This window comes from Opisthorchis viverrini (genome assembly GCF_000715545.1).
Source record: "Opisthorchis viverrini unplaced genomic scaffold opera_v5_29, whole genome shotgun sequence".
Classification (NCBI taxonomy): domain Eukaryota; kingdom Metazoa; phylum Platyhelminthes; class Trematoda; order Opisthorchiida; family Opisthorchiidae; genus Opisthorchis; species Opisthorchis viverrini.
The window spans coordinates 194,959-207,416 of record NW_008751685.1 but is presented as its reverse complement, the minus strand read 5'-3'; the positions used below and the strand labels follow the sequence as shown (position 1 = coordinate 207,416).

General features: G+C 44.0%; 1 protein-coding gene across 1 annotated transcript in view; it reads right to left on the bottom strand.

Annotated features, from left to right (window-relative positions):
• Window positions 1-2,492: 2,492 nt before the first annotated feature.
• T265_12992 (hypothetical protein) overlaps window positions 2,493-12,458 on the bottom strand; it is a gene marked incomplete at both ends in the record, with an annotated part of 35,998 nt that continues 26,032 nt past the window's right edge. The window contains 3 exons of the mRNA XM_009166666.1: window positions 2,493-2,849; window positions 10,096-10,388; window positions 11,444-11,548. Coding sequence (XP_009164930.1) covers window positions 2,493-2,849; window positions 10,096-10,388; window positions 11,444-11,548 — 755 coding nt within the window. The remainder of the gene's footprint in view (window positions 2,850-10,095; window positions 10,389-11,443; window positions 11,549-12,458) is intronic.

Here is a 12,458-nt window from a genome sequence, read left to right as displayed (position 1 = left end):
GTTATTTTTCACGATGGGGAATTGCATCGATGTAGCTTTCAACATTCCATGTTCCCGCATTAACTGTCGGCGCTACTTTTTTTCAGTCCGCGTATCCCTCACGTGGAACAAACTACCAACATCTGTTGTGGATTGTGGTAATCTCGAGACTTTCAAACATTCGCTTGACGAATACATAAGATCTCACCCAACTTCCCTCACCAACATTTGAGATGCAGATTACAAACAATAGAACATATATGTCATATCATTCCGTTTATCTGTATACATACACACACACCAATATCCTTTGGTCATTGTAAAGCAAAATGCTTTTTAGACCAATATAACCTTGATTTACCTTGAACTTCAGGGAGCAATATCATGACAACAAAGAATGAGCCTATCAAGTGATTAATGTAACGTCGATTAGGACATTTCTGTCATATCTGTCACAGCAGTTGGCTGCGAATTTTCGGCCACATGTACTCCAGCCTTGTATGACGCACAAAGTTACAGTCCGGTTAAAATTTGGACGAAATCCGGGTCTTCGAAAGTGTATCCTATTCTCTTCCTTTAAAGATGAAGAGAAAACGGTTTCATGTCCCCCTTGAAAATCTAGCAGACACAGGCGGGATTGGGAGCTATAAGCCAGTCTACGTTTTCTCCGAGGAAATGAGCTATGCCGGGTAGCTGATATAAATTCCCAACCAAATCCTTTGCAAAGACGTAACACACTACTCGTAAGGTTGCTGAAAACTCCTCGAGAGCCTACGGCCCGTTTCGCCTTTCTAGGTGCTCATCAAGTAGTGAACCATCTGAAACCAGAGATTCAACTCGATTGGGTTGAGCCTCCTGTAAATAAAAACAAGTGTGTGTGCAGATGAGAGTGATTTTCGATGATCGAATCCTGTTTTACATTTCAGTAGATCTGTGCAGAGAACCATCGTAAGTGAGCGGTGAATGAAGCACGCCTCCACGAGGGAATACACCTTACTGCGCCTACCCGATGAGCCCCAAGAAGGGCGAAACCTGTCGTGGGCTGTCGACGAATTTTCAGCAACCTAATGAGTAGTGCATTACGAATAACCACCTTACTATTGTTGACCAGAGTGAAGTGCACCGCTTAGTTGCAATCAACACATCCAAGTTTATTCAAACACTCCCACCAGGTGTATCTCGCCACAAGAGGCCATAAAGACCGTGAAAACTATAGGAATTGCTGCACTTTCACAAAGAGGCGCATAGAATGAGACAAATCAGCTGATCACAGTCATACAGTCAGCTTAATTTCTCGTCATTGACTATATTTTGTTTACACGAATACTTACAATTGCCATCCCTAGCCAATCTACAGCCGAAAAGTAGGATAGCCACATAACCTTGTCATATCCATCTCGCGAACTTTACTCTCCGTCGCGTGAATTCTGTAGGGAATCTGAAGATGTGGCAGCCAAATATTTTTGCTTTTACTGCGCTGGTGGTCCCAAGCGGAACCCATGCTTGAAAGCTTTTAGCAAAATCCAGTCACTTGGCACGTTTTTAATGAATAAATCACACTGGTTAGTTTGGACTCTCGTGAATCCAACTGACTTTTGTGCCAGCTGTGTGAAGTGGATAGAAAGCGCAGAGTCCTCTCTTATTATATGTTAGTTATAGTGGACTGCATTTCATTTGTAGATGGACTCGTTATGAATAAAGCAAGTTCCAACTTGTTGAGTGCTGCTGATTACAGCAGTTACTTTTTCGGGTATCGTCCTTCAATGACCACAAAAGATTCACCATGCGTGGGCAGGCAGTAGAGACTGTGTTGGTGTACCGACTGACATGCTGGGGCGACGTGAAACCAAGTTGCTCTTAATGAAAGCAGACTACTGACTTACTGAATCTTGAGATTTTGATTATTCTAGACTGGGGCGTAGTTTTAGGAGTTTTTTGAACAAGGGGAAAATGGCCGCACTTTTAGGTAACACTAGAATGGCCAGTGTCTCGATTCCCCTTGAACAGCCATAAAAGTCAAGTTTACCGTTTTTTCTCTCTGACAGTCATGCTCAACTGCACACCCGTAAGACACAAGATATATCGTGCGCATCCCAGTTTGCGTGTTTCAACCTTTATCCAGATTGGTCTATGGCACAACGGGGCGTATTCAGCCCTCCATCTTAACACTTGCAATTTCAACCTATGTCGTTTTTTGGGGAGCAAAAGCATCTCGGTGACAACGCGACATGCCTCCACAACAAATGCATTAGTTTGTTGTCATGGTGGCTGACTGAAATCTTCACGACAAACTGGACGTCATCAATGAATTTCGTCCAGGTAACCAAGTCCTTTGATAGCAAAGAGTTGTTTGTTTCCTTGGAAATTGAATCTCCAATTTGTGTTCAATTTATGGTATATAATGAGAAACAGGACGTTATTTTGGGCCCAGTTACCGCCGGGGCGACTGAAATTTAGAAGTGGTTGGGTATTGATTGTCACTTCCCCAACTCATTTGTTTGTGCTTCACTTACTTTGCTCATCTCTACTCGGCCTTGCCACAAAGGCCGTCCCGGATGACATTTGAGTATTGGCATGTGTGAATGTGCTAAGCTGACCAGTTGATCCACCCTCGTTCCTGTCCCGTTTGCTGAGCCTGCCTTGACTCGTTTTCTCATGCTTTCTTTGTGATCGCATCGCTGGTCGGAGTAACGAGACTGGCCTCGGAAGGGACGACCGCAACCCACACTACAGAGCCAACATTCCGGTAGTCGTTGGTTGGTGTGCGGATCTTGATACTGCATGGCACCTGGAAGACAGACTTGCGTACCTGTTGATGCCATGCATGCGGACAACTGAGGGATAGTCAAACCTACGCGTGACTCAAAGTTCTATCAGGGAACTCAAAACCCTAGAACACAAGCGCAAATGTCACGCCATCATTTTACTCATACCCTGCAACTGTGATTGTGATAACGTGACTGAATTCGTCCTAGAGAAGAAAACTTTTGGCAACATCCGCTGTAAATGAGCTGATGTGATATGTCAAACCTGAACTTGGAGAGACTGACACAAGCAACTTTCATGTCAAACAGGCAGTGAGCATCCGGTCACAAATAACGAAGAATGCAAAGCACTCCCAGAAGATATTTGCAATACCAAAGGTCGAGTCAGGTGGACGAACGAAGCCTACTCAGCTCTTGGTAAACTAGTGAGGGTGAATTGTGTTGGACCACATATTCTGATGAAGTAATAGTCTAGTTGAATGCTCAACCTACGCCTGTGAACTCAGGCCGATCTCATAAGGGTTTTAGAACACTGCGTTCAAATTTGACCGAGAATCGGTAGCACAGGTAATCATTTACTGGTAAGAACTCACTGAAGCGTACTTTTAGTAGCCATTATTTCCACAGTAATATTGGCAGATTGTGCGCATATGGTGCGCATCATGAGTGACAGTGCTTGGGTCCTCAAATGGACAAGGTGATCCAGTCAGCTGATCGGAAAAATCCTCAGGTTTGAAGCCATTGGACAGAGTTTCAGTCGCCTCCTTAGTTTGAAGTTCGACGAACACAGGTAATGATTTCGGTTTGGTCAACGTTTTCACGCTAGTTTTCTAGCTCGACGAACAAATTATCGGGAGTCTGATGAACCTCCTGTTAGCGCACCCGAACTGCCGATGTTTCGACACACCGACAGCTCTCCGTTATCTTTCTTTTGTCTTAGTTCGGTTTTTGAGCGACTGCTTTTCTACGGATTGTTAGTTCTGACACATTTTTGCAAATTTCAGAGCCATTCATGTCGCTGAAGTCGTTATAGCCAGTGCCACTGTCCGAGAGGATCAAGAGTACATTGTGTTTCAACATGACAAGAAAGATTTCGCCAAACTCCCCTCAGTATCGAACAATTTAATTCACTGTAAAATCAGAACAGAAATCCAAAACCGGTCCACGTGGGTTTCCGACCAGTAACACTGTCATGGCACTGGAACTAATTCAATCGTACAACGCTTAGTTCGACCAATTTTAGAATAGCATAGTTCGAGTTTACGTCTTGGATAAATGCATTTATTGAGTGATCATCTAAGCCCGGCATTGTGTCCATAAGCATTTTATGACTGGTCATAATTCGCACTGGTCATTGACCTAGAGGGCTTTGCCATATTCTTTAAGTGTTTAGGAAAACAAATCATTGAACTCATGAGGTCACTTTGATAGTGCGTCCCTCATTAAACTTTTTTGTTCACTGAAAAAAGAGAACTCGGATTAAAATCTCATAAAGGAAACTACTCACGAGGCTGATGAAAGCTCTTCGACAGCCCGCAACCGGTTTCACCCTTCTTGGGACTCATCGGGTAGGCAAAGTCACCGAGTTTCCGTAAACCTTATAATCTACTTGAACCCAAATTGGACTGATTTTGAGAAATACCCTCATTTGCAAATCAATTTGGTTTTCACCAAAGACTCAACCGAATCTCTTCTTTATGATATCCTACAACTGAATAAGCTGCACACAGGCCGCCTAATGATTCAGTTGGCATGATATTCAAGATATCGCAGCATGTTTTCATGAAGGAAACTACTTACAAGGTTGCTGAAAACTCTTCGAAAACAGTTCAATTTGGGCTCAAGTAGAACATAGGGTTTACAGAAACTCGGGGACTGCGCCTATCTGATGAGCCCCAAGAAGGGCGAAACCGGTCGTGGGCTGTCGAAGAGTTTTCAGCAACCTTGTGAGTAGTTTCCTTTATCAAAAAATATACTGCGATATCTCGAATACCGTGCCAACTGAAACATAAAGCGGTCTATGTGCAGCATATTCAATAGTAGAATATCATAAACGAGAGATTCAGTTGAAAACCAAATTGATTAACAAATGAGTGTATTTCTCGAAAACTTGGATTAAAGTTCTGGTCGGCGCAGATGAAATGACTTTGATGAACCGAACGGATTTTAAATCACTTCAGTGATCCACCAACTGGTCTATCGAAACCATCTCGATACAAACGCAAATCGTACCGTACTGTGTACCAGTACACTCGATCGATCAGAAGTGCAGACCAACCATGTCGAACTTCTGTTCCGTGATTCGTGTCGAATTAGTTATGTGTGCCAGCAACGGACTGACTGGATCCTCTTTGTATTGGATCGTGCAAACACACAACAACGAAGTTCAGCAGATGCGAATACGATTAGTGTGCTTTGTTTGGACTTCAAGTGGAACGTTTCACTCTAGAACTGAGCACTGTCACGACCAGTGGCACAAGGTTGCTTCCAGAAACTACGGCAAACATGGTGCAACTCTCACAAACCTACTAAAAATAGAACATGCATCATCATCTACTGCGGCTTGCAGGACTGAGCCGCACATCGGATGACTCGTTCTTTGAATTCCTTGTCAGTTTGACAACAAAAAACGAAAATTTCACTTGCGTAGCTACCTACTCATCCGTTTCTCTGCTTTATGTGACCTTAACCGCGGTAACAAGTATTCCTTTTTTCATAGAGGGAAATTCCACTGGTGTAACAAATTCACTGACATCCACTTCGGATCTAATCGATTGGTCATATGACTACCACGAGTCTTTTTTATCATCGTGCTTTGCCTTGACGAGCCACGTGATGCGAACGTCCGGCCGTACTCACCATAACGCAGAAAAGCTATGCAGGGCCAAAAGTCGGGTACACCTTGCCAGTTCTAAAAAAAACTCACTTTTCCTTCTAAAGAAAACATTCAAACGGTTCAAATATCTAATCGGTCAGGAAGGCAATAGTTTAATTTGAGAAGTGTTAAAGCTTTAAGAGGTTTGAGTGCACTTCACCGCGAAATGGTGAACAGCGTTCACTTAGTCCTTCTGGCTATCCTGTTTAAATTTGCATAGAAGACGGTCGTAAACAATCCATGTTTGAAGTGCGGGCAAATGAAGAAATGTAACACATTCTAGCTGCCTTGACGCAGTTTTTTTTCTTTTCATTCAGTATGTATTGATGTGTTCGGACAACCACATGGTCATAATAGATGCGTTTTGTCACAGTTCGGTAATAAATCTCGAAATGTCAATGACTCAATGAGGACACACGGACCGAGACAAATCGATGAGCAACAAAGACGCCAAAACGAATCATTTATTTCATTATTCAGCCGTTTTTGGTTATTGTGTTACTCTAAACTTGGCGCTGATCCATCCTCGACCAAGCAGAGTTCGAAAATCAAGGCGGTCATATTCTTTTGTCACGGTCATCTTGCATTTTATTGTTTCCAAGTGCGAGTATCCTGAAAGTGCTTGGAAACTAAACTGTAGCAACCGAAGGTCACTTATCCAATACGGCTCCAATGTTTTTGAACTGAAATTACGGGATTCGTGGTTGAAAAGTCCAGGTAAAATCCGGTGGTTGAAATAAAACGGGTTCTCTTGAAACCAACTGATCTTCGTAATGACCGTGTAAAGCGGATGAAAAGTACAAAGTCCGTTCCGGCTACCTGTTAGTTTCGATAAAAAGGAACCCCGTTTCAGCCACAATTATCGTCCCCATCAGTGTGACAGGGTCACCGTTTTTGAACACAGAAATCACGACCCGGTTGCATCAGACTCATAATACCGCTGTGACTAGGATTTCGGTGTCTGGGAATCCGGATGGGCTTGCACGGATTGTCATTCAATACAGCTTCCCTTTAGAGGAAAAACCAATATGGATACAGGCAGTGTCACATGTGACTTCGCTTCATCAGACTAGCCCCTGGGATTCTGCAGCTCCGAGAAAAACGAAACGGGCCTGCACAACAACAGCATGGTGTGGGGCTACGTTGAAACGAAGGTATTGGTACACCGTCTGGCTCGTTAAATCCGATCATGTCACACCTGAGATTTTTTATCAGACGCCAGAAACTGGCTGGTCTCGTTACTGTGTGCAACTAGTGACCTGAAGCTGAAGAGTAATGCAGTTTGGGGTTTGATTTTGTTGCTTTTCCCTTTTTTGTTTGAATGAACCTTTCAAAATAATTGAGATGATGTACATCTAACCCGGCTGATTTCAACCTCATACAAGTCAATCTCACTAACTTTTCACTCTATGAAACGGGCCCAGAATAAAAGAGCACAACATCATACGGGTTGCACACGAATTTGGCTTTGTCAAGAGGCTGACTGAATCCAGCTGAATCTCTCGTTTATAATGATCCACTGGATTCATTTGAGTCTTCTGTCGAAAACAAATTCCTGTGAAAATGAGTAGTTGTCAAAATATATCCAATCAGCTGAATCCTCGTTTATAATGATCCACTGGATTCATTTGAGTCTTCTGTCGAAAACAAATTCCTGTGAAAATGAGTAGTTGTCAAAATATATCCAATTGGGTTCAATTACAACATAAGATTGCGGAAAACTCGCGGATTGCGCCTATCTTATGAACCCCAAAAATGTTGAGAACGGTCGAGGGCTATCGGTAAGCTTATGAGTAGTGTGACGCCTAGACAACATGCTACAATTTCCTTTAAATGCAACGCCTGACCTCGGAGGATCCACCAGTCTATCGATTCGACGTTTTTGGCTGTCCATACAAGTACTACGAGTGATCGTGCTATGAGGCGGTCTCGGAGTAAAGTCGTACTGTCCTCTGCGACAAGAGTTTTTCCCACAGGCGACCAGCATGTCCATATTTATGGAAGCAGCGATGCTGCCTTCCCCTGAGGAAGGATGGGCCAGAAAAGGTCAGCCCCAAAAACCGCACGCTCCGATTGCCCAACGGTTGACGGTGACCACCGGCGCAGTATCCAATACGGTCGAAATACTTTAAAACCAAAGAGCCCAGTGCTGCTCAAAAGGCACCTGCTGTGCGCAGCCGCATCAGGAATGAGACAGTAATGCCTTATTCCCTGCGCCCTCGGGTTAGGCCAACCCCCTGCAGCCGAGCAGGTCAGGCTATTGAGTCATCGGCTCCGGGCAGGGTCCCCAAAGAAAACCCTACATTCTCCCACTGCCTCGTGGGTCAGACTTTCGAGTCAGAGGCTCAAGGTGGGGTACCTCAACCAAACCCCCTTCCTCGGCCTGGGTAACCGGGAAGTATCATTTGCCCGCGCAGTTCGGTGTCCACCGATATACCTCCCGAACCCTTTCCCACCACACAAACAAACGTCGCTAGGTCACTTTGGTATTCCAAATATTTGGGCACTTATGTCGAATTTCCGGCAAGCACCATCCGTTTTATGGCCTAATGCAAATCAGTCAGAGATAATTACGAAATTGGTCTGTGATTAGTCTAACACCCTCACCTAATGACAACTGTCCGTACGACTTTGCAGGGAGTAGGATAGAATACAAGCAGTTACGACCAAAACCACACGGAAACAGCAGGTGTTTTGACACACGCGCAAGTTAAGTACATCTTCGTGAACTGAGATTAGATACAGAGTAACTGAACGATGGTGTAGTGAGTTCGAAATTAATCTCCTTATTCAAACAGAACAGCCCAAGGAATCCTCCTATCCGAAGGCGACTTGGATGATCAACTTCCATGTCGCTACAAAGCCGATGGGATTACCTTGCTGGTGCGCCACAAACAGAACATGTTCACATACTGGAAAGTGATTTCGGGAAGTTTTCAAAAATGGCGTAAAAATGCTGAACACAGGAGTACACGAACTACCAAGGGATATAGTTCACAAATCAGAGAACCCAGAAATCGGGAACTGAAATGGCATGTTCACAAAGCTAAAGTTTATTCCAGCTAAGCGGTTTGAAAACTAGTGACCAGAGTTATTTCACGCTGCTGTTGATAGGAATCATAAGGGAGCTGACATTAGTAAGCAGTATACTGCGTCTATATCTCACGAATTTGTGTCAACGGTGCGTCCCAAGGGAAATATTGCGTGGAATCTGCGGGTAGAAATAGACCGTGTTCATGTGACGCCCCTCGATGGACGATACAGTTAGTTCAGCTGCACTCAAACACAAGAGGTCCTGCTTACTTGGCGGAATGTGAGACAAACAAAAACCAGATGGAAAGGCATATACAAATGTGCCGATTCTCTCTTCAATTTCAACATTCCATTAGATTACCTGCTACGTGAAGGACGCCGACCTCTATCAATCAAGCATGAAGTTCCGGATAACCGAAGGTATACAGAGACAGACAACGAGTGGTAAGTGTCCGAGCCTCCTGTACGTTATGCCCATTGTTCAGAACTACATGGAATGGGATGGTGAGAATCAGTGTGCTTGTTAATTGGGGCCCAATGGGCACAGAAATACTAAGGAAAACATGCTGCACTTTTCCAGGGGACACGTTTCACAGCCGTGACCTACCTACGTCAACTTGTCGAGCGAGAAGTCACGCCTCGTCAACAGGTAAACAGTAACATCATGTGACCAATACTGACTCATTAGCTCCATAGGTTAAATATTCCATTTGAGTCCTTTTTCCTATCATACATTCCCATTTTATATCAAGCGTAACGGTTGGTAACGAAAACCGTGATCTTTTGTTACATTTTGCATCACTGTGTTTTATCCCACGGCTGTTTTCTGTAGAAAGATGTATATTCTCAGAGCAACACTACAGGATTTTAAATGTGGCTTGGCCGAGACTTATCAAGTAGTGGAGTTAACTCATTTGAAGACTTGCATTGGCCAAGTATTCGTTCTTTCATAATCTGTACTCAGAAGCACCAGAGATATACGATGAAACTGTTTAAAACCTCAATGGGTCTTTCATCGGGGCGAGATGCCTCAGTGGTTGGAGCAGAAAGTCGGAAGGTCCGTGGTTCGAACCCGACCTCTGCCTCTCGACTTCCCGTCTAGGCTTGGACGAACTGACAGTATCCCAGCCCTCGTGCTTCCTTCCGGTGGCACGGCAGCTAGGCACCGAAGGGGTGTTAAAGCTGAACCATTATCGATCGTTATCAATCCACCCTAAATTGGGAAACTGATGGACCCCGGATAAAAAATAGAATTCAACTGGGTTTTCCTACCACGAACGTTTCCAGTTTGAGATTCTGACATACAAAACCCAACCAACCATTTTCTCCCAGTGGAACGCACCATGTGAAAAAGCCGAATGAATTACAAAAAAGCAGAACGTATAAAAATAGTATTGGCAAATGCGAATGGACAATAATTATATATATATATCAAATCTGTACAATCGACGGTAAGACCGTCACCTGATCTAACGTGATTCGACCTTGAGCAACTTGAACTTGACCAACCACCGCAGAGATCCGATCACCTAAACGAAGGGTGAACAGCCCATTGTCCGTTGCAGCTTGTTTTGTCCGCGGATACAAGTGTCGTGGAATGTAAGCGTCCTGATGGACGCCTATGTCGCAAAACGCTCCGAACGTGGTCACATTTTCGACCCGCCCGCTAACACGCATACCGGGTTTTAGGTCTGTCAAACTCATAGCCGATGAATGAAACAACGGGAGGAAGTGGTCTGAAACAGGAAGTACGGAATTGTAGGTCATCAAAGTAAATCGGCCAACTGTGAAGTCAAACGAGAATTGGCGCCTTAACGTCTGTGGAATATATACACTCACAAGGCACACCATTAGTGTCACGTATAGTGTGTATTAAATGTCGTTAGGACTACCACAGACAGACGATTAAAACAACTGGTCAACATAAACAATCGTTCAGCTGTAACACAGCTGTCATGGAAGCAAGGGGGGCTACGATACTGCTAGGTTACTCGAACCTAGACAGCAGCAGTCGACGGTTAGGTTGCAACCTCGGATCTAACGATCAGTAAGTTTGCGAATTAACCATTGAGGGATCTAAATACAACGTTCTCCCGCCAACGGAACCTGTGAAATTACGCTCCATGCATGTGCTGGCTCATTATTTGGGAAATTTCACATCATACATCACACAATAGCAGCTTCTTTTGCGCACGTCGGTCGTTACAGTCTGTAGAAGTTTTCCCTTTGTCTCACCATTAACCTCATTCATTCTGAGTTCCTTCTACGACGTACAATGAGTTTGGTGAAGCTACGAGGAACTACCGCTTATCGGCGGATTTGCTTGCTAGTCTTAGATTTTTTTATAGCTAGTTCGGTGATCTTGCCAAGTGGGGTACCTTTCATGCACAGATTGAGTGTTGTCCACAACCAATCTTGGGCACCAGATCCCATCAATTATGTACAACCTGGTATAGCTCAACACGCGTAGCACGTGCCTGATATATGTATTTCTGTCACCAGTTACCACTGTCAGATTTGTTCGAAAGACGGTTGTTTTACTACCCATCAAATAGAGATTCATCACAGAGTTTTCTACTCATCGAGCACACCCCCCCCCTGGCGAGTTCAGACAGCTGTACACTAGGTTTCACTAACCTATGCACTAGGGTACCCGAGAAACTGAAAAAGACTAGCATCCCGTGCGATGCAAACAGGTCCTTCTAAAAGAAGGGTACGTCAACTTGGGTTGCTTGTTCAAGAACAACCCATCAAAGGTCAAGATGCACATCTTGATAAAAAATGATATCACCTTCTCGTTCATCGAAGTCCAACGGTCGACTGAGAGCTTCCACAATGTCACGCACAGTGTCCAATCCAAAATTGTTCACACAAAAACGCTTCAGCCTCTCATCCCCTTCAAAAAAGTGTAAATGAAAAAGGATGAAAATTTGTTGTAACAAAACAAGCACGAAGTAATAGGTTCGATAAATCGTGGAAAATAAGCTAAACCGTATCAAACTCCTCACAAAGAACGTTTGTTGAGAGTTGACTAGTTACCACAGAACTTCTACGTCTTGTAAAAAGCCCAGTGAAGTCACAGATAGCGACAAAACAACAGGTGATCGACTCCAAACGTGTATGAAAGTACACACCACAAACAGCCCTGTTCACCGGTGCAAATTGAGACTGACAAACAACTCCTTCGTATTAGTATGAGGAAATCTATGACTGTAATGGCGAACGATGTTTTCCAGATGGCAGGTATTCCAACTCTTTCAAATTTAACAAAATATCAAAAAGCTAAATGGTGAGATGAATTCACAGCATTCTGTCAATAATATTAGAACGAACCATTGAGGAAAGTCCGAGAATGAACTCTAGATGCATGTGAAAACTGCGGTTTGAAAGCCAACTTCGGACAGAAGTGAAAACATGATCTTTCTAGTTCATGTCGCTCCGAAGTTTTCTTTACCTTTGTCGTGCCTCCTCCGGTTCACATCTCCCCTATGGGTCCCGACTTTATTCCTCGTTCTATGTCTTTCGCCATGCTTTAATCGTTATAAGAGCAGTGGCTCAGTAATTAGAGCGCGAATTTAATGACAGGAGGATCCGAGGTTCGAACCTGATCTCTGCATTTCGACTTCTCCTGTCTAGGTTTGGTGAAAGGAAGAAGGCCTTCGCTGCGGAGTTGTTTATTAGAAAACATCAACTGGACAGTTACAGGCTATTGGACCGGGAAGCAAAACTCTCGTATGCATCTTGTTTACAAAAACTGAATATCCATCTTCTCCTTGAACGCGTCTTCCTGAACCTTCCTGGATATT